Source organism: Vidua chalybeata, chromosome 11, assembly GCF_026979565.1.
Source record: "Vidua chalybeata isolate OUT-0048 chromosome 11, bVidCha1 merged haplotype, whole genome shotgun sequence".
NCBI classification, from domain to species: domain Eukaryota; kingdom Metazoa; phylum Chordata; class Aves; order Passeriformes; family Viduidae; genus Vidua; species Vidua chalybeata.
Genome location: NC_071540.1, coordinates 16,542,281 through 16,564,026, shown reverse-complemented (window position 1 = coordinate 16,564,026; position 21,746 = coordinate 16,542,281). Strand labels below are relative to the sequence as shown.

Here is a 21,746-nt window from a genome sequence, read left to right as displayed (position 1 = left end):
TTTTTTTTAAAGATAATTTTTAATGGAGGAGTGCTGGATATTAAAATAGTGCTCTAGAGAGTTCTGGAGCTCTGCAGGATTTTTGAGAATTAGTGTTGTTATAATGATGGAAGATTACTTAGAGCCTTCTGCATACAAGAAAGATGTGTCTTGATTTTCTTCCATAAACTGCAAGCTCAATACTGCACACTGACAATCTTTTACATTTCTCTTTTTTCCAAAATCTCAGATGGAGGAATTTAGCAGCATGCATGGGCAATTTGCTTTCTAAACTGAAGTTCTGCAGGACTTGGTTCTCTTCTCACACTTCTCTAGGTTAAGTGCAACCCATGGCAGAACCCTTCACAGTGAGTAACATTGGTTTCTGATAAAGTTATTCTTTGGTCATAGTTCAGTATTTCCAGTCTGTAAGATGATGGAGGGGAATGTGGTGTTTGAAGAGAAAATCTCCTTCCTAGTGCTGTGTTCTTCTGTGGGACATTGTCATCTTTTTAAGTGTCCTAGATTCTGGACAACCATTTGAGCTCACAGTCAGCTCAAATTTATCTCCTTTGGCTCAGATGTGTCTGTGTAATCTGCAGTCCCTGCTGCAGGTGTTAACACCTGCCAGAAAGACAGAGCTGTAGGATGGGGAGAAAATTTTTCTGGACATTCCAGCAGGGTTTGTCAGGCCTTGTCTCTTAATGCCATAGGTGATGGTTTTATCTAAACTTAATGAGGGCCATTAGATGGGAGAAAAGACTTTCATGTATTTCTGAAGGGACACTTACTGTGTTTCCACCCTGGACATATGAGGTGTCTACACAAACTAATTCTTATCTCTGCCATTTCACAGCCCAGGCTTAATCAGGGCAGGACAAACTAACAGTAAATGGATGATACTGGCTGTGAGTTGAGTTCCTGGAGGAGATGGCTCTGGCCATGGAGGTCAGTGGGGCCAGATGTGTAAAAAAAACTGCTTTGTGTAGGCTTTTGTAGGCTCAAGCAGCATAAGGACAACAGAGCTGGCTGTCCTCAGCCATAACTGGGAATCTGTTCCCTAATGGGGGCAAGCTGTGAATTCACAGCTGGTCCATAATTACCCTTAACTAACACTCTGAAGGTAATAACTGGAGTCTTTTCTCCTCCCTCCTTTCCCTTCCTCTCCAGGTGTCCAATGTGGTTATTTACACCTGTGAGGAGTGAGTAAGAAAGTAGGTATAAAATGCTGTCATTCAGGTTTGGCAGTATTTAACAACCTTGTAAATGAGTGTTCAAATCTTCAGGTGGATGATTGAGTACTCTTTCAAAAACATTTTTTTTTAATCCTCACCTTTTTATGCTCTTTTGCCATCCTGAATAGAGTACCTAGAGAGATCATGCACAGTAATGTTTCAGTGGGGAATTTTTTACGATAGGTTAATTTAAAAATTATTTAGGAAATCTTGTGATTCCATCAACCACTCCACAAGAACACTGTGAAGCAAAGCAGTGTGCACAGATACTCCTTTGGGAATAGGACAGATGAGTTGAACTGTATTTTCATTAGGAAAATGTACTCCTTTTTTATCTGTGCAAGTATTAAATATTACCAGTTGTAATGCTCTTGTGAAGCCCTTCAGCATTCAGTCTTGCCAGGGTTATCACTGGGATTTTGGTCAGAGTAAGGATTTTAGGGCTGCACTGATAAGTGTTCATGAACCTCTTTCTCATTAGTTTGCTCTTTACTTCAGTGTTTGTCGTAATTTAAAATTAGAGAAATTCTGTAAAGTTGGAAGAAAATTGAGATAGTTGCTTGTATTAGTGGTTTAAAAGTTCCAGTAATTTTTTTTCATTTTTATGGTGTACTTTCATTCTGTTAGTAAGAAGAATGTTCTCTGAGGGAGGGTTAAATGCCTGACTCCTGCCTTGATTCCCTCCCCTGCCTGCTGACTCACCATTTCATTGGCACACAGCCATGGTGCAGTTGTGGAGTGTGTTTACCAAGTGCTTGAATCACAAATGGAGAGCTGTTGGATTTTCTCATACTTGAAATGGTTGGGAAAAGTTTTAGCCTTTCAAATCAGCCACATTGCAGACTGTTCCTTTAAAGTTCAGTTTTAATTTTTGAATATATTTTCAGATGAAAAGCATTTATTTAAAAAGCATCATTTAGAAGGAGACAGTGTCTTTGTGTTCTAACTAGTTACAGCCATATATGGAAGGTGAGTCCTACCAGGTCTAACTGCTTTGGGATATTCCTTTCCAACTGGCGTCACATTAGCATCCAGGAAAATAAGTCTGCTTCATCCTGCTACATGTAAATACATGAAGAATAAAATGTGCTGTTTTTCTGGTCTGATGAAGGCAGGTGCTGGGGGTGGGATGGGTGTTATCAGCACCATGTCTGGGGCTGTTGTCAGATGCCCTGGCCATGGGCATAAGGAGCTTGTGGGTTGCTTTTTAGTAAATAAATTACGTGGCTTCAGACCTCATTCTGGGAGCAGCCCTATGCAAAGGAGTGATAAAAGGTCATTACATGAAAACTCAGGGCTGGACCACTGATCTCAGTTAGGCTTGCTCTCAGAAATAAGTGGAAAGCCCACAGTCCAACCAGTGGGATGCTGCTGCCAGCCATCAAAGCTGTGCTCATCTGCCCTTTGGAGCAGGAGCATCCCTCAGCAGTGCAGCCGCCAGGAGTTTGGAGTTGCTCATTTTGAGTCTAATGGGCAAAAGGTAGACTAGAAGGGAATTGTTTATCAGAGTCTGAGCCCCTGACAAAGTTGCTGCAGCTGCATACAAAATAAACAAATGAGAGGCTAAAATAATTAAACATGGGAAGAGTTTAATGTGAATTCCTGTATTCCTGAACTCCTGTATAATTTAATGCAAGTGAATACCCCGGAGCCTGGTGGGCAGCATATGGAGTAGCCAGGCATCTGGATGGACAGCAGTAGGAAATTGTTGATCCTTTTGGAGTAATAGATAGTGTAGTACTTATTTACATACACATCAGAAACACATTTCTGGATGACTGTGAATAACTTATTTCTAGGTGATAGTAATTAACTCAGTTCTAACGAGTCAAGATTGCTGCTTAATGCTTAAATAATTTTTCATTCTAGAAACTCCAGTGTTGCATGAAGCTTTTTATTTCATCTTAGGAAGCAGCAGCAGTTCAACAGCCCTTGTTTCAAACATGACTCCTGGTTGCAAAGAGCATTTTCACTTTTCTCTTTACAGTTGTTCACCAGTATATTTCTGTCTATGACCAGTGTATAAAATCAGTTTCACAGATGTGTTACACTGTCATCCAGAATTCAAGTTGATAAATGTGACTGAAGAGGAAGGTTAAAACACAGCAGGGCAAGACTTTCTACTAACAGGAGTCAACAATAACATTGAAAATGTTAAATCTATACAAAATTTCACAGACACTGCTGTTACATTTTCAAGTAATGGAACTCCTCCACCAAAGCTAACAATGTGTTTCTCATAACAGCACTTTATCTTTTCAAGAGATGGCTACAAGATATTCCTATACCATTACTGTGAAAGAGTTTGCTGTGGTATCTGTCAGCCACTGGGGTTTCTTTAGAAGCAAGTCAGGAGGAGGATCTCCATTGATGCTGGTGGCTCTTGACTTGGATCCATGGGGTTTGTTAAGTGACACCAGTGTCATGAAGTGATAAGGAAAGGTAATACAGTCCAACATAGAATATTTAAAGTTACTAAATACAAAATGTTTCATTTTCTCAAAATGAAAATTGCCTTCTTTCTCCCATAGTACTCTTAACTGTTCCAGATGAAAATTACTGCGTCACCAGATGGACTTAATAATTGGAATTTAACAAAGCTTTTAACAGTTCTATTTTTATTATATATCTGTAATGAGTAAATTTGTAAAACCAAGGGAAGAGTATAAATTAAAGCAAAGTGGTGCTAACAGAGTTCAAATGGTTTGAATTCTAGAGGGGGTTGTTAGTCTGGCTTTCTTAGTAATCTGAAACTCTCCATGCTGTGACTGGAGATTGGTTTTGAGGTTAAGTCAGAGTCATGAAGAGATGCATTACGTTTGATTAAATTTTACTTCTGAAGGAGTTTCATGACAAATAAGACACACAAGGAGAAGTGAATTCCTGAAGTTAATACATCCAGAATCAAACCTTTTTCCTTTGCAAGCAAACTGTCCCCTAGTCCAACTTCTGACAATTGTTTTGAACTCCTCCAGTGTTTAAAATTGTCTTTTTGTTTTTTTCACATGCTGTCATTTACTTTCAGAACCTCTCCTTGTTCTTGCCATATGCAATATTGTTTCTGTTATTCAAAATGAGAAGCGGCACATCTTAGTGTATAGAGGGCTTTGTCCTGTTTTTATACCTTAATTGGGATTAATACCTTCCTGTTCTTTTATACATGCAATTACTTCTTTATATCTACTTAACAGATTTCTCTTCCATGTAATTTGTGTATTAATTTGTTGCAACACGGACTGACATTTGAAAAAGCTTGAAACCCCCCTCCTCCAAATATCTGGATGAAGTTTTTAATTTTAAAGAATTTTGCTTTCTTTTAAAAATTAGTTAGTTAAAATGAAATTCACATGTTGACAATTTGTGTCAAAACGAAACCAAACTTATCAATAAAACTGTTAGACAGGAAAGGTGTCACACCCTGTTCATCATGTGCACATTGCTCACGGTCCATTGGATGCTACAGTAAGTTAATTCCTGACAAGAGTCACTGTAATAAATAATTGGATTTGTTGATAGTGAAGCAAGACTAAATTGCTCAATCCTCTGCTCCAAATAGCTGACCACAGTTTTTACTAACAGTGTCTGTCAGTTTAAAGCCAACCAATATAATTGCCAGAACATAACTGTTTCCTTTGAGTGAAGTGTAGGTAATTTTTTCAGACCTTGTTAGATAGCTGGGTTGGCTAACTCTGGTTCTCTGTAAAAATATCCTTCCTTTTCTGCCCCAGGCAGAAGTAATTTACAGTTACTCTTCTAATCACAGAAGAGACATGATTGCAAATATTATTTGTGGATGCTATGGGCAAAGAATCCCCTGGAACACAAGAGCCCCTGGCAAGTGTTGTCTGGAGCCATGTGGGGGGCCCACAGGCTGATCCACCTTCTCCTGCACCAGGCTGGAGCTGGGCTGAATCTTGGCCCTCCTGGCAAACACCACTTCAAAATCAAATTCCCTCATGTGGAGCCAAAATCCTGCCTGGAGCAGCTGGTTCTGGGCAGGAATGCTTTAGGTGCTGTGAACATATCAAGTAGGAGAAGTGATAATGGTGTCCTAGAAGTGCTTTTGGAGACAGTTCTTGCTGGTTTTCCTGGACTTGATCAAGAAATGGTAATTGAAATGGATCATAATTGATTTCAGAGAGTTGTTAATTGCAGTGTCTCTCAGTGCCCTGGGTTTTGCCATTTGAAAAAAATTAATTTTCTTTTGAAAAGCCCGCTGTGTGCCTGGTCTCTTTGGAAAGGCAGGAGCCTGTGAATAGGATTATCATATATAATGCCTACCACTTATCACATTCATTCTGATTATGTAAAACTGAAAATCACTGCAGTGAAATGAAGTTTCAATGTTTTTATTCAAAGCAGCTTCTCACAATGTATAAATACTGCATATTAACACACATGAAAAATACAACTTCTAAGGCACCCAGAAATGTGTCCATACACTAGTTACAGGACCATCAACAAATAAATTGTGTACAATTTGATCTAGACAGTCAATATTTGATATATCAGAAGATACAAGTCCCTCAGTACTGTACCAGTTTCAGAAAATATTTACAACACTGTGATATAGGGGTGCCTGTACCCTTATAATATTATAATATGTACTCATCATTACAAATATTAGAAACTGTTTTAGTCTGTTCCATGGCATTCTGACAAAATAACTTAAGGGCCTAATTTGCAAAATTCTACAATTAATTATTTGTGCAAGTTCTGAAAATAAATTTACATTGACATAACTTGTGAATTTTTGGTTCTTTGCTTCATCTCAGAGGTTTGGTAATAAGCCTTACCAATAGACATGCCATCCCAGCTGAACATCACTCCTTTCCCAATAGCTCAGTGGATACATCTTTCCCCCTTACACCTGACATGGATGAGGATGCAGTGTTTGAAGCAGAAAGAGACTGATCTTCGGTACAAATGTCAAACTAATTCTCTGGCAAAGGAACTAATGCTTGATTAGAATAATGAAATTCTTTGGTCCTTTGTTTTTTATGGAAGGCATAACATTTTTATTCACTAAAAATCAAAATCCTGTCTGTGAGCAAGCAAGCTAGTGAATGACTTTCAGTGTAGTATTTAAAATAGCAGTAAAGAGATTTAATATGGCTTAAAACATACGGTTAATTGGGCAGACACAGATAACACATCGAGGATAGCCAGTACCCAAATGTACTATGATAAGATTGTCTATAAGTCTCTTATGTAAACTTCTTTAGTGTCTCCTAAAGAGTGCTGGCTTTAGCCAGATTTGACTTTTATAGACCCAGCCACACAAAGCCTGAGATTAAACTACCATGGTTGGGAGCACAAATGCACAGTTTATATATAACAAAGCCCATTCTGACAAGTCTACCTATGTTGTTCAAAAGAAACAACCCGTATTATCCTTTTCACAAGAAAAACTTAAGGCCCTGTACTCTGATTTGCTAACTTTCTTACAGCAATTATTTGGGGAAGTCCTTAGTGCTGCATAAGCAATTATGCAACTTTAAAGATTTCTTGTACCTAATGGTAAGGCTTATTCACAAATGCAATGCATTTATAAATTATATTTAAAACTGTAAAGGCTGGCAAAATAATTAAAAAACCCAAAACCAAAAATAAAACAAACCCAACCAAAATTGTTTGTTCATCCCTAACATTAAAAGAGCATTTTATTCTAATGAAAAACTATTGGCACAAAACCATTATATTATAGATTAAAAGAACAGTTCATAGTAGTGAAAAAGATTGCCTAAAACGCATACCCTAACCTACCACAGAAATATAAAAGTTTATATTTTGAAAATATATACTGTATTAAAGTTTGTAAGCTTATTTATTTCAACAGAAATGTACTGAAATAGTAAACTAAGCAACACGTATCTACAGCAAAAATATACATGCAGGACAACACAAAATAAATTGCTTACCTTTAATATCTACAAATGCAAAACTGTAGAATTTTAAAGATTGTACAAAACAATTTACACAAGAATAAAATAACATACTTAAACAACAAATTGCATTTTTAATCTTAAATACTGTGAATATTAGTAAAGGTACCCAGACTAATATGTACAGTACATCTAGATATCTGAATACCTAGTAAGGATAGAAACACAAGAGAAAATTCAGATTCTGATATTTAAATACTGGAAAAGAAGCTTTCAACATTGTTATTACTCTTTTTTGAAGGGAAAATAGATTCCATGAAAACTAGATTGTAACTGTATAGATATGAATAATTAAAAATGTTAACTATGATTAGCGCTTGCTTTAATGGAAAAATAATTATAGAAAATGTATTTCAACTATTCCTTTGTCATAAAAAATGCTAAGATACAGATATCTGAAAATTCAGATGAAATGGTGCAGTTTAAAAGATCCAACAACGTAAGATTCTTCTCTGCAAATCTCATTCGGAACGCATTCCTTCACATTGCTGAGCAGTCTTGCTATATTTATCTACAAAAACTAAGCATAGTATTGAAATAAACTTCCTAATATCTTATTAACACATGACTAGGAGTTATGGCTCTCTGGACGGGAATAAAGGAAATAAAGGAAATTGAGGAATCGTGGTACTTTCCATTGCCTTTTATTCTTTTTCTGAAGGTGTGTGTTGGAGGCCTGATTGTGCAAACTCGTGTGTGTGTGTGTGTGTGTGTGTGTGTGTGTGTGTGTGTGTGTGTGGTTTTCACTTGGGTGATCCCTCTTTTTCCAGGTGACTCGATGAGCACCTGCCCTGCCAGGGGCCCAAGGGCCTCGATCCAACGCGCCCCGTGGCGCTGCTGGCAGGTTGTGGACAAAAACAAGGGTTGGCATAAAACAAGTGGTGCATCTATCACTTCAAATAGTTATTGAAAGAGTTCTCTTTCACTCATTTTAAAATAAGCTAATGGTTTCAGTAAGTTTCTTTAAAAAACCATTTTAAACAGGCTAATTAGAAGCCAGATTCTGTCTTTTTAATGAAGAATTTCCATGAGAACTTCTACATTTAGAGTAATGATTTCCTTAAAATTCAGTGGTACAATTAGGGCATAAAAACAGCACTTCTAATTATTTGTGGAAAAAGAAATATTACATTAATATGTTGAAGGCTGCTGTTTACTGTAATCACCTGTTCATTAACTTTACAAAGGCTTTGTTGAAACTCTTTATGGAAATGCTAAGAGGGAGAAAGCTGAGCAGCCTCATTTGCAGAGGTTTAAATCATAAGTCACTGAGCTCAAGGATGGAGAGCAAGTGCACAAATTACAAAGCAAACAAATGTGCAAAGCTTCTGCTTCAAGAGGTTTCAGTTTGGGCGTACTATGATGGCAGGTGAAGTCTCAGCATGCTCCTGTCCTTTCCACACAAACTGCCCATAGCAGGAAAGAACTGAGAGAGATCCAGTGTTCAGAAGTCAGTCAGTGTCACTGAACAGTACTGGGATCACATTCGAAAAGAGCAGATTGGATTTTCCTTGTTTATTGTGGACTGCTTTTATGGATAGCCGTAAGTTCTTGTAACAGGTGGTGGGGTGGCCAGATGTGGAGAGCTGGGAAAAGCAAAATAAAACCTCTGCCTCCACTGAGTTCAATGCCTAGCACCTTGTATAAACTGCTGGCCCACACCCAAAGGCCTCCAGAGCAGGAATTATCTCACACCTGAGGAATCAGGCAACTAGACTAAGGCTCATAAGGATTTGCTTTTAGACTTCAGACCATAAGGGGTGTTTAAACCTGAAAAACAGTACGATGCCACGCAATGGCACCACTCACCCTGTTACTGATATCCGGCTAACAGGAATATAGTAAACTTAAATAAAGCATCTGGTTGGCGAGCCCTTCAGTGCTCCTCAAGAAGGCAGAAAGTGAAGAGAGACTTAAGGGGGACTCACTGTGTAAGAACCCACTTTTTTTCACTTAACCCTGGCAAATGAATCTGTTTTCATACATTTTTTTGTACAATTTTACACAGAGAGGAACATGCACGTGGCTGTTTCATTAACTGCCCACAATATTCTGTGGGTTTTTTATATATTCTTTATTTTTCTACTCAGTTTGCTGCTAAAAATGTGTTTGCACTCTCATGTGATGCCTTTAATTCAGTCAAAAGGGAAATATGAAAATAAGATCTGTGATCAATAAACAGCTGAATATGAACACAAAATAAATAAGTTAAATAAATTTATCAAAGAAAAAAATTCTAGAAGTTTTTGTAAACTAACTTTACATATTATACATATAAATTATCAGATTTTTCCATTAAACTGTTAGAACTTAGAAAAAAAATAATTAACATATTTCTAACGTATGGTTTTTGGGTCTACCATAGGTCGCGCTGACCCGGATTTTAGACTGAGCCCTCTGTGTCAGCCCAGATGTGCTGCAACAGCAAGAATAAGTTAAGAAGGACAGACAAAAGAAACCCTTACAGGTGGGTGTGCCTTGCTGGGCCTCAGTGGTGCTTCTCAGCACATGGAATGTAGAGTTGGATGTGGATGAGCAATGTGAAAGATGCAGCCTCTGCACAGGTTACGTGCACTGAACACCTGCCCACGTCTTGGTTACACAAAATCAAACCGGCTACAAGCAGCTGTGTAGCTCACACAGCTACGGGCATTGGGATCACTGTCACAAATTCCTCACTGATGCATTGCCTCTGCTTCTCAAACATGGTCATGTCTGACTCTGGTCACAACTGGAGCAATTTCTCTTTAAGTTAGGCCAAGATATCAGACTTCATAAATTTTGTCTTGCAAGTAGCTGAATAATGAATCCAGTCCTTTGGAAGAACTCCACAGCTGTTTTAACATCTGACACTCCTTCTCGTTCACCTCTTCAAGTCCGGATTTCAGGAAGCTCCGCACGAGACATTTGGATTCTTCCAATACCTAGAGCCAAAACACAACTCAGTATTTTATTCTGAATCTGAAAAAATTACTATGGATAATGGCGTGACCAGCATTTTTAGACTACTGACTCTGTTTTACGATCTAAATAACTCCTTTGGGCACAGAAATTACATTTGATTTCTAGCCACAACTCCACTTGCTGATAGTCAGCATCTTTAAGAATTGATGGGTTGATGGGTTAGTGCCAGGTTTTAAAAAGAATAATAGATTCTAATGTACCTTTGCTTATTGAAGGTCTGCCATGAAGCACAAGGAGCTGAACTTCCTCACATTGAAATGAAAATGTGTGAGGGACAATATACTGGCTACCTGTTTTCGGGAAGGTGGCCTTTAAGGTTAGACATGTTGGAAACCCAAATGTGGATATCCATTATCTTTAACAATTTCCCCTCATGTATTATTTCCTTATCAATATAGAAATTAATAGGAAAGGGCCTTTACTGCAAATCCCTTTTTAAGCCTATTTGCTTACATTTTTATAAAAGTGAAATATTTTGTATAACAATGGTGCTAAGCAAAACAAGCACCCTCTGACTGTATTCTGGAATTAGATTTACTTGGCAGATACAACAAATCACCTGAGATCTTTGCAATAGCCCAACCTCAAGCCCTTAGTAATTGTTGCAAGTTCTGAAAGGCACAAACTGCAGGTCCATGGTTGCTCCCATAGTTTAGCTCATTTTTCCCAGACCCATCTTTAAGCACATTGAGATTGATTCCTTTAAAATTAGTTTTTAAATACACACCACTAGTATGTATCTCACAAGGACCTCAACTGGTCAAACAAACCCAATAATAATTCCTACATCACTGATTTTCTGAGGACAGGAGGTTTAATATAAGTAACACAGTGTTCTGTGGGAAAGGAGGTGTATTCTCTTCACTCAGCTTTGTCAACACCTTTGTGTTAAATCCAGTTCCTACGTGTTATAGGTTTCAACACTGCTATTGCAAAGTTGTACTTGTCTATAACTCAAGTAAATGATGTTAATAGCAAATCAAGGGCCCAGTGCATTTTTTTGTGGTCTGTTTGTGAACAAGTCTTTAAAGATTTATCTTTATCCACAAGCACTGGTCTTTCTAAGGGGTCTTGAGAAAATTTCACTGACAGCCAATAGCAGTGAGGGAAGGAAGAATTCACAGTAAAGCCCAGAGATTTTTCCAACTCAAATAATACATGTTATATCAGCATCATCAAATAACATTCTGCTACATTTCCAGGGAGTTTCATTCTCAGTGTCTTCTGTGAGATCTAATCTACACTTTGTTTAATTAAAAATCTCTTGTGTCTCTACCTCCTTTTACAGCAGATCTTTTAAATGAAACTGAGGGATGCTGAGACAGTTTCAGACATAGGAAATACAGCAAGAAACTATAACAATTTTCACTTTAATTACTGCAATTTTATTGCAGCCAGTATCACTTTCTTCACTGCATGTTTTTTAAACAAGGATGTGCCCAGAATAGGAGTATATCTGCCTGAAGGGAAAAACCTCTAGGAAGATAGGAAAGGATTTTCTTTCAACTTTCGTGTACACAAAAGGAAAGTTATAATACACTGTGACCAGAATGTGTTCAAATCCCTCTTGTCTAGATCTCACCTCTCCTTCACAGCAGAGCTTAGCTGGCACTATCCTATCCTTCTGGGGTGCTGTGTGGAACATTCTGCAGCAGTAGGAACTGTGCAGGTGCAGAAATAAGGCAGATTCAGCTGAAACATGGTAGGCCAGGACAAAGTGAAGGGCATATCTGTTTTCTACAGGGCAAACCTGTCTTCTACAGCTTTCCCAGTACAGTTGAAGAGTTTCAGACTGTTACACCTTCATGAAGGAAACCTGTGCTAAAATCCCCTTTCAAAATCTGGGGTAAGGAGGTGCCACTCATTCAATAAATGCTAATATTGTGAAAGGAAATAACCCCCCTCCCCCAATCCCTGAAAAATGAGAAACTCCATGAGCTCACTGATCCCTATCCAGGTTTTCTGATGTCAACCTTATTTCACAGGTATGGTTGTGGAAACGGAGGTCCCACATGTGACAAGCCTTGGGAGCACACCTTACCTATGTGAAATGTCATTTAATGAGGGAGTTTGATTTCTTACCACTGCACTGCAGGATGCCATTTCTTTCACTCGTAGCATCACTTCTTGGCTAAATGTTGTTGGCCAAAATACTTGTGACACCAGTCCTCTGCTGCAGGCTTCCTGTGCTGTCAGCTTTCTCCCACAGAACAACATTTCATTTGCCTGTGAAACCAAAAGACTCTGGTAATCTTGGGTTATAATTCCCTTCAAATTTTTCTCATACTTGCCTTCTATTTTTACGATTAAATTACAAATGTTCTTCTGTATCTTTCCATACTGCAAAATACTTTAAAAGGAGTTTCAGTAGCTATTTAAGGATTGTGCAGGTGGCCAGAGCACAGCATGGGTTTAATTTAAGAGAAATGTGCTGGCATTCATGGTGAATCTGTATTGCTGATCTTACAAGAGTAACTATCAGTGATACTGTGTGGAGAGTCATGGAACCCAGTAGGAAATATTTATGGGGCAAATTCTAATTTATTATACTGGTAAAAGCTAAGCAGTCTTACTGGAATCATTGTGGATTATCTTTAAAGAGCAGAGAGCTGTATCTGGCTGTATTACTGCCCACTCCTGACATAATGCAGACAACTACTCTGCAAGGTTATTGTACTGATGTATTTCCTCACTTTTACCATGATGTTGACAATCTTTGCTTTTTCAATCTTTCTTGTGTACAGCAGGTGTTGTATATTGAATTCCAAGGTTATTTTGTGAGAAGAAGTTGGTAGTGATTAGATGAACTTTCCATTAAAGACAATTAAAAAAATTGTTTCCTTTTTAAAGAGAGAAAGATCAGGAATTTACGAAAGGTTCTTCAGCAATTTGAGGTGGAAAACCTTACCAGTGCAACACCCAGAATTTGTGGGAATGTGTATGATGAGCAGCCAGCTGGAGTGAGTCGGATTGTTGCATATGGTGTCTGAAACCAAGCCTTCTCACTTGCCCAAACGATATCACAGAGTGGTAAAATAGAAGCTCCTAACCCCAGAGCAGGACCGTTGATAGCAACCACAATTGGCTTCTTAAATTGAATAAAAGCTTTTACAAAATCCCTAAAATAAAAAATAAAAGAAAGATCTTGAATACAGAAGTAACACATATATATCCAAGTTTAAAGTACTTAATCTGAAAAGAAATTAGAACCACAGAAGAACACAGCGAATGCCCAGTTTTATGAGGTCAGAACTGCAAGATACTTTCTAGTTTGCACATGGAAAAGTCTGCTTATTTTTAGTTATTTAATCTTTCTGAGTACTTGGGCTATTGCATAGTTTTGTGTATGTTGTATATGGCCTGATTAAGTGGATTGCACTGAGTGTTGTACTTTTTGCAGAAAGGTTTGACTGGGTTAGTTTTACTTCTGGACCAGTAACTCCGGAGTTTGTACACACAGCACTTCTTGGTTTGCTCCACAGTGGCTGGGATGGCCCTTGTTTGGCTACTGATGAAATATTATAGTCTGAATATTTTTTTCAAAAAGTTCTCTTAAGATCCTGTGTCAAAGGTTACCGCAAGTCCCATCAGTGGATTGGGAGACTGTCGAAGTTTATGGCACACCAGCAGAAAGAACAAGATGTACAAAGAGGAGTCAGAGAAATGTTTGAACAGAACGAGTGATCTTCAGTTGGGTCTTCATTGCAAAAATCTTCAGCAAAGCCATTACAAAGCAGATGCTTTGCCTGACTACCCCAGTAATGTGATGAGAAATAACGGGGAAGTTAAATGTCATTGGATTCACCTGGATGAACGAACTAGAATATGTTAAATTCTGTGCAACGAGGAGATCTTTTAAATAAGTTACCTACCAGCAGCTGTGGAAAGACATCTGTTGAATGGAATGGCCTTTACACCAATTAGGAAAAAGCAAGAGTGTAATTGTGGGCAAATTATGGGCTCCAGCAGCTCAGTGCACAGCAGGTATATGGAGGCAAACGAGATGCTCAATTACTTTAGAAAAAAGACATGGAAAAATCAAATTCCAAGCAAAAGAGGAGATTCTGTCCCTGCACTGGGTATTTATTAGATCCAGAGTGCATCTTTGCTGACAGATTTTAGGAAAGAACATTTTGTCAAATCTGCCCTTTGATGAGTTGCTGCTTTCCTGCTGAGATCAAAAGGATCCAGGCCTCTGTACCTGAGCACAGGTGGGCCTTGCAGGTTAGAGAGCACATGTGGCAACTGGGCTGAAGTGCAGGGACACTGGCTGTGTTTTAAATGAGGACAAAGTGTCCAAGATGACCCAGCATTAAATTTTCAATTAATACATTCTGTTTTTCGAATCCTCTAGTAAGGAGGACCATGGGAAAATACAGAATTGATGCAGTTCTGTTCACAGTAGTAAACCACTGTCAAGACAAAGAGAGTGAATAAGGAACATTGTTTTTGTCTGTTCAAGACCATTTCTGTCTAGAGGAGAGCAGGGTTAAGGAGAGTTGTGATTCGTTTTCGTTGCAGACACAATGCTGTTCCCTTATCTCATTATTTCTTTGGTTGTTTATGACTGAGCAGTGACTGTGGATCACTGCACCTCATTAATTCCAGAATTTTGAGAAACTCAGTAGTTATGTAAGTCTTTCAGACAGGACTACAGTTTTGAATAGGGATGTGATGAATGATAGGTAAAAAGAAAGCAAACTAAGGATAAATGGTGGCAGTAAATCTGAGGGCCCTGTGGAGGCAGATAAAACCAGTGTTGTGGAGAAAAGCAGGAATCATGGTGATAAATGGGACTGGAAGTGAATATAGAAGAGCAATTTGGGATGTGGAGAGGAAACAGATAATGTGAAGGAAGAACAAAGCAGAACACATTAATGGAGGGGAAGGGTTGAAGGAAGTCTTCATATGAGTGAGCAAGGAAGGGAGGACCTGGAGAGAGTGGAACATAACGTTGAGAAGGCACAGCGAGCCTCTATTGTGAGGGAAGAACGAGGAGCACAGAGGATGGATGGGTACAAAATGGATGGGTATGGAACATGCTACCTATAGGATGGAGTGGAAGGCTACAATGCTGGGAGATGGTGAGGGGAACAAATGCCTGCCTTTGGTCTCCAGAAGCTGCAGTGACCAGCAGTCCATTGTTTCCTGTTTGGTGCATTGTTTCAGTGGGTTGTCTCTGTACCCTGAAACTGGCACATTTCCTTGTCTTCAAACCATAAGTTCACACAGGGAGTTTCTGGCCTACAGGATCCTTGTTTCAATTCAAAGCAGTCTTTGAAAAGGATTTCAGATTACAGCTGTTGTTGCACTGTAGATCCAGATGCCTAAATATAGGAGAAAGTGTCTGCAGAAGGCTTCTGGATTTGCTAGAGCATATCTGGGAGGCTGACCGTGGAATACATGCTGGGATGCTCAGACACCTCTGCACTGTTTCAGGCTCTTGCTGCTGGTCAGGGCTTGTAGGTACATCCAGGGCTGTAAAGAAGCTGAGCAAGTACATTTGTCCTTGTCTGTTTTCTTCTGAGCACACCCAGAATGTTGTGGCTCAGGTCCCACAGCGCTGCCCAGCTGATGGGGTGAGCCCAGTGCTGGGAATGCCTTCCAGGAGTGTGTCAATCTCAGGGCTCTGCAGGCCACACTGTGCAGCCTGTCTGCACTTTCCCCGCTCCGGGAGGGCGTGGGGATGGTGGCAGCTCAGACCGGTGGGCCTGGGATGGGTCTAGGATGGGTCTGTGACCAGTGCCTGCAGAGGAGCTGCAGTGCTGCACATCCATTCATTGCCAAGCCCGGTGGCTGAGGGCATGGCACCAGGGACTGAACCGTTCATGGGAGAGGAGACTTGGTAGGGATTGAAACTTCAGCTGTAACTTGGGCCTGGTATAAGAGAGCCATGCTTTGGGAAGTGGGAACACATGGTAACCAAGATTTCAATTTCACTTTGATACAACTCTAACTTGATGTAAAGCAGTGGAGGCAGAGATCCATGGATGTATTTTAGGACATCCAAACCACTGAAAAAAGCAATGGACATTTTTTCTTCTCTTATTACAGTTTATTTTCCATGAGCTGAGTCCTTTGTTCACAGAGAGCACAGAGAGTGCTAAATGGAAAACGTAGGGTATTGTTTCCAGAAGTACAATAAAAATCTATTTTCAGTGGGCCTGAAGCCGACATTCTTGACAAGGTACAAGCAGTACATTGTACCAGTATTTCAAGAGTATTCTGTGAGTCCAAGGGTGGACAAACTGAGTATCACAGTCTGGCTTATAGTTATTTAAATGTTGGATTGATAAGTATACCTGTATATTAGATGTGTGCAAATAAATGTAAACTTATATAACAACACCTAACTGCACAGTTTTTACAAGAATATTACTTAATTTGTATCTTTGGGTGGGCGATGAGTGTGCCTGTGTTTTCAAACAAGAATAGTGATTTTCTACCCTCACTTTTTTTTTGGTTCCACATTGTTAAAAACCCCTCACATTTAAAAAATAAACTTAGGCTGTGTCCTTCAAAGGTTTTCTCTTTTAAAAAATATCACACCATGACATTCAAGCATATTTAGGGTCTTATAAACAGCTTGTAACTTACTACATTTGAGAAGTATCTTTTAAAGTCTTTCAAAAGAATTGCTACTTTGAGAATTTCAAAAGTTTTTAACCTGGAATCCAAACTGATCTGCAGTAGTTATAACCAAGATAATTGGTGGTTAATATACTTTGTGTAATACCTAAACCTGATCTTACGTTATACTAATAAATCCCAAGTAGAGATATTCTTCAATATTCCTACATAGAATTGTTGAATAAAGTTTTAAAGCTCTCAGAAGAATATTTATTTGTAGGAAATGGGGGGAAAAAAGGGGACCAAATCATCTCCTGGTACAGACTGGTGAAATACCATTTTAGTGGAATAATATTGATTTATACTGGAAAATCTGCCTTGTGGATAATGGAACATTTGGTGATGTGTTGTGCAGATTGATTTGCAGACTGCATGTCATAAACCCTGGAATTCTATTACAGTGATGTGATATATATATATATATATATATATAAGGAAAGTCGCATTTTAGTTACAAAAATAAAATTACATTTACATACATATTAAGTAATTTAAATTTAAGAAGAACAGTGGAGACCCTTCTAGTAAGGTTCTGAAATACAGTGGCAGACTGCTACTTCAATAGAATATGAGTAAGCCATGGATTCCCATTTGGACTGAAATGAATTAAAATGATGAACATTAAAACAAGTAAAAGATCTGCCTTTCAGGAATCACTTTAGAACATGAAGCAATACTGAATTTGGAAAAACAGCAACAAAGTTGTATTTGAATTTGGAGGAATGATTTGAAATATTAAATACAGAGAATTAGAATAAAATAAATCCCTATGGATATTAGCACTGAAATAAATGTGCTTTCTTTTCTAATATGGAAAGGTCCAAGTTTCTTTTTACTAAACAAATTTGCAGGACTATAATTAGAATGCAATCAACATTTAAATATACAACATTTTTGGACCTGGTAAATATCTTTATAATCACACACTGCATTTCATAATTTAGAGATCATAGGTAAGCTTGGGTCACCTTATAGCTTCTGCAATCCTAGTGCTTTCCTTTCTTCTGTCATTGGATAACCTGCCAATTAAATATGAGTAATCTAGGCCACTACAGAATACACTTCCCACTGCGCTGAGAAGTAAGAGTTTACTGTCATCAGCTGATGCATTGCACAATGCTCTCCGAACTTCCTTCATGATCTGTGGATAAAGAAAAGTAAACAATTCGACATGCATGCCGTGGCAATATCATTTCCCTACTTTTACAAACCTTATTGATTTTGAGAGACTTAAATTTTGGGCACTATTAATAGTTACATCAATTATATATATAATTTTAATATAAAATGATATTAGAATCATTAGAATGATACCACTGAGAGTTTGCAGAATATTTTATATTTGGCAGTGCTTTGTTGATGTTTTACTAATTCAAAGAGGTTTTAGGACTTGGCGGATTTTTGTTGTATGGGAAATTCTACCCAGCTTATGCTATTTGACTGCAGTTTAATAATTTCAAATATCACTTTTTTATTTTCATTGTGTATATCACTGTATCTTCGGGAACATGCTTATCACAGCAAAATCCTATTATTAACCTCAACAGCTTGAAAGTAAAATTTGTAAACCGCAGTTTTCTGTTCTTCAACTACTTTGGTTTATATGACTTCAACCAGAGCAAAGCAGGACAAGAGGACATCATATACATCAACATGACAAACATTCATTTTTACAGTTTACGGAAGTTAAATTATAAAAGTCCCTTGCAAAAGAGACATTTTGACTTTGTTTTACAACTGGATCAAGCTATTAATTACACCATAAATCAAACCTAATCAAAATCTGTATAGAATTGAGCTGCTGGTATTGTAGGAAAATGGCCTTTCACCTGAGCAGAGAATTGTTTCCTAATGATTTTTAAAAGGAAATTTTATTTCATAAACTTCTGATGGGTAACTTCTTGTTTGGTGACAGTTGGGTGTGGTTTGTGATCTGTAACTCACTTCAGCCCCCTCTCTTCTATAATGTGCTCCTCACAGCAAGGGCCCTGCTTTTGTCTAGTGTGACACCTCCTATCCTTAATCATACCCATGTGTCAAAGTAGTTCCTACAGACATGCTCCTGCTGTCTCAAATTTTTCTCTTTTGCACCGAAAGATTTGCTGTTGGTGTAAATTTAGGTAAGAAAGAGCTAAATGTGGCTGGGGATTTAAATAGAGTTTCCATGTGAGAGAAAGCCAAGATTTTTTAGCCTGTGATTATTTCTGTTCACTACTTTCTGTTACCAAAACTTCTTTAGATCTCTGAAGTGCCTTGTTTAAGAAATGTCCCTAAACACTGAAGTTTTGTTGATGCCACCCCCTGGTTAGCCTTTTAATAGAAATCCTATGGATTGTGCTGCTTTCCCTATGGGTTTGTGTAAAGATGAGTATTATTGGCTGCTGGGACTGGGCACGAGAGAGCAGGTGGTGAACTTTTAGATGCTTCACTTCTACAAGAGCACTTCAGAACGCCTGTAATACTCAGTGTGTGACAGTGGGTGGAAGTGAAGTAATTAAAAGCTGCAGAATTTGGAAGTGTATTTGAAATTCTTATGCAGGTACAAAAATGTCATCAGCAATTTTAGGAGCACTGTTTATTCTGAGAGTCTCAGAGGCTGTCTGAGCCCTCAGCTCAGAGAAACACAGCAACGCTGCACATATAATGGGGAAACAAAGGGGAAACCCACTAAAACCTTTGTTCACTCTTAAAATAAAAACTTTAGAATGTGGTAGCTATTAAAATTTAAAAAAAAATAGTATTTTGGTTTTCCTAGTTCCATGTGAATGCAATGTTATCCTCTTAATTCATTGTAAAAGATCTCACAATCTGCTCTTTCTTAGGGTTAATGTATAATTAATATTAGGGAATACCAGTCAAACATTTTTCTATCCAGTGAGGAATGTTGCATTAAGTATGATGCCATGATGATACCCGTTCAGCAAGTTTCTTTATTATTCCCCTTCCTCCAGTGGTATTTGCCTATGTGCCACCTCTTTGCTGTTACCAGTGCTCTCCTTCACACACATCACTCCTGTTACAAACCTGCCTCTTTTTTATCTCACTTCTCACTGATCTGGATGACTAAAGCCATCTGCAACACATCCAAACTTTTGAGCAGAGGTTACATTTCTTGTAAGAAAAAACAGTATTCTGCCATCACTGTTTTTTCAGTGATTTAGAGAGGATGACATTGAGTCTGTTTTTAGGAATCAGTTTCTCAGATATGGTTAAAAGTGGGAAAACTTTGGTTACTACTTTTGAGCAGGAGGGGAAATTTAGTTCCCCTGCTCCACTTGTTTCTATCAAAAGAAACCAGGAAACCATTATGTATCAGCATTATCAGGCTCCAAAAAGCATGTTTTTTTCTAAAGACCTTAAGTTTGTCCTTAACTTTATCGTCCAAAGGTGCTTGGAGGCTCACTGGAATCCAGCAATGCCAATCAAGTCAATGCTCACTTGGTCAGGAACTTTGCCATGGTTCCTTTGCTGGTGCAGCCCAAAATTCCCCAGGTCCCTTTGTCACTTAGCCTGGTTACAGCAGCTGCTACTCACTGCTGCCTCTGGAGCCTTGGTTTTCCCTGTGGGTTATCTGGGGATGGACATTTCTCTCCAGCCATTTCTATGATTACAGGGAAGCTACAAACAGGAAAATAATTATAAAAGAGCTGGTTTGTCTGCAGGGTTGCAGAACTGTGTGTTGAACTGTACTACTGTAAAGTAAATATAATTTTAGTTTAGAACTGCTCTCTGTTTCTAAGGACAAATTTCTGTTTAATGTGGAAGTGAATTCAGTTCTCACATACAGAGATACAACCTGTCTTTAGTTACATTTCTTGGTGAGATTCCATATTCTTTTTCTTTTTACCATAGCCCTTAAACCTTTCCCCATCTTGCTAAAACTATGGCATTTGTCCAATTAAATTTTATTTTCTCTAGTGGACCAGATCTAATACTACTATTTCCAGAGCTCCTTAGCAATATTCTCCAGATCCGTGCTTTTATTAATTAGCTTTTTTATGGCCTTTCAGGTAATTTTCAGTTGTGGGGACAGTATTTCTATTTGAATGCATTTGATGAAAGTTCCTGAGGCAGTATTTACAGAACAGTATGGGCCAGTTATTTAGGTTATGATAGTTGACTGGATTGTAAATTTAGACTAGACCTAATGCTTCACTTACTGTTTTATTGAAACACAAATATATAATAAAATTATCACCTTCTCAGAAGTTGCTTATATTTTTAATCCTGTCAAGTAAGTAATCTAATTAGTTCTTGAACAGGTTATCTTATATTGCAAAATAAACATGAACCAGTTAAAAACTTGATTAAACTTCTAAGAGCTTAATTTAATGCCTTTTGCTGGATGTAGGAAATTTCCAAAGGTATTTGGTGCCCTTTGCTTTTTATCTTGCTTACATTCTGGGAAAATCAAAGAGCTAGGAATTTATCACCATTATTACACAAAGTATCTTGAACAGAAGTCTCTTGTTCACATAGAAGCACTAGTTAATAAAAGTTGATTTTTCTGATTCTCTGAGGATTCACTGTGATCTTCTTAAAGATAATTATTCTGTAAATATAACTGTAAACCCAAATTTTAAAGCCATTCTGTTGTTCTTAGAATCTCTTCCCCACTTGTGATTTTTTTTACATAAATAAACTTTGTGTTACTGATTCCAAGTCCTTTCTGTCTGGCACCTAAAGGACTTAAGAACCTCTAAAGCTCCAGCCTCAAGCACTGATCCAAACCCACAACTGACTTTTGTGTAGAGAGCAGAACTACAGAGAACAGTAAACTTGTGCCTGCCTCTTTTTTATTATTTCCAGGTTAGGAAAAGTGAAGGCAAACCAGTGCTCCAAAATGCACCTGGCAGAAATTTAAACCCTGTTATTCACATTTGAAATTTGAAACTTGATCCTTATATATGAGAATGTACTTGAGGTAGTTCTGTCACTCTTCAATGGAAGCACTGGCTGTTTAGAAAATGTTTCACTTTTAATTCAGGGGAAT

At 38.2% G+C, this 21,746-nt stretch overlaps 1 protein-coding gene and 1 long non-coding RNA gene across 2 annotated transcripts in view; one reads left to right on the top strand and one right to left on the bottom strand.

Moving 5' to 3' along the window:
* The first annotated feature begins 3,008 nt into the window (after window positions 1–3,008).
* The window catches only part of LOC128793593 (uncharacterized), a 30,344-nt gene continuing 11,606 nt past the window's right edge, over window positions 3,009–21,746 (top strand). The window contains exons 1-2 of the long non-coding RNA XR_008432838.1: window positions 3,009–3,656; window positions 9,525–9,626. This is a non-coding gene — a long non-coding RNA (uncharacterized LOC128793593). The remainder of the gene's footprint in view (window positions 3,657–9,524; window positions 9,627–21,746) is intronic.
* CDYL2 (chromodomain Y like 2) overlaps window positions 9,475–21,746 on the bottom strand; it is a 56,471-nt gene continuing 44,199 nt past the window's right edge. Inside the window, exons 4-7 of the mRNA XM_053952906.1 lie at window positions 17,722–17,894; window positions 13,032–13,242; window positions 12,206–12,349; window positions 9,475–10,083 (exon numbers count right to left, since the gene is read on the bottom strand). Of these exons, the coding sequence (XP_053808881.1) occupies window positions 9,925–10,083; window positions 12,206–12,349; window positions 13,032–13,242; window positions 17,722–17,894 (687 nt within the window). The 3' untranslated portion in view covers window positions 9,475–9,924. The remainder of the gene's footprint in view (window positions 10,084–12,205; window positions 12,350–13,031; window positions 13,243–17,721; window positions 17,895–21,746) is intronic.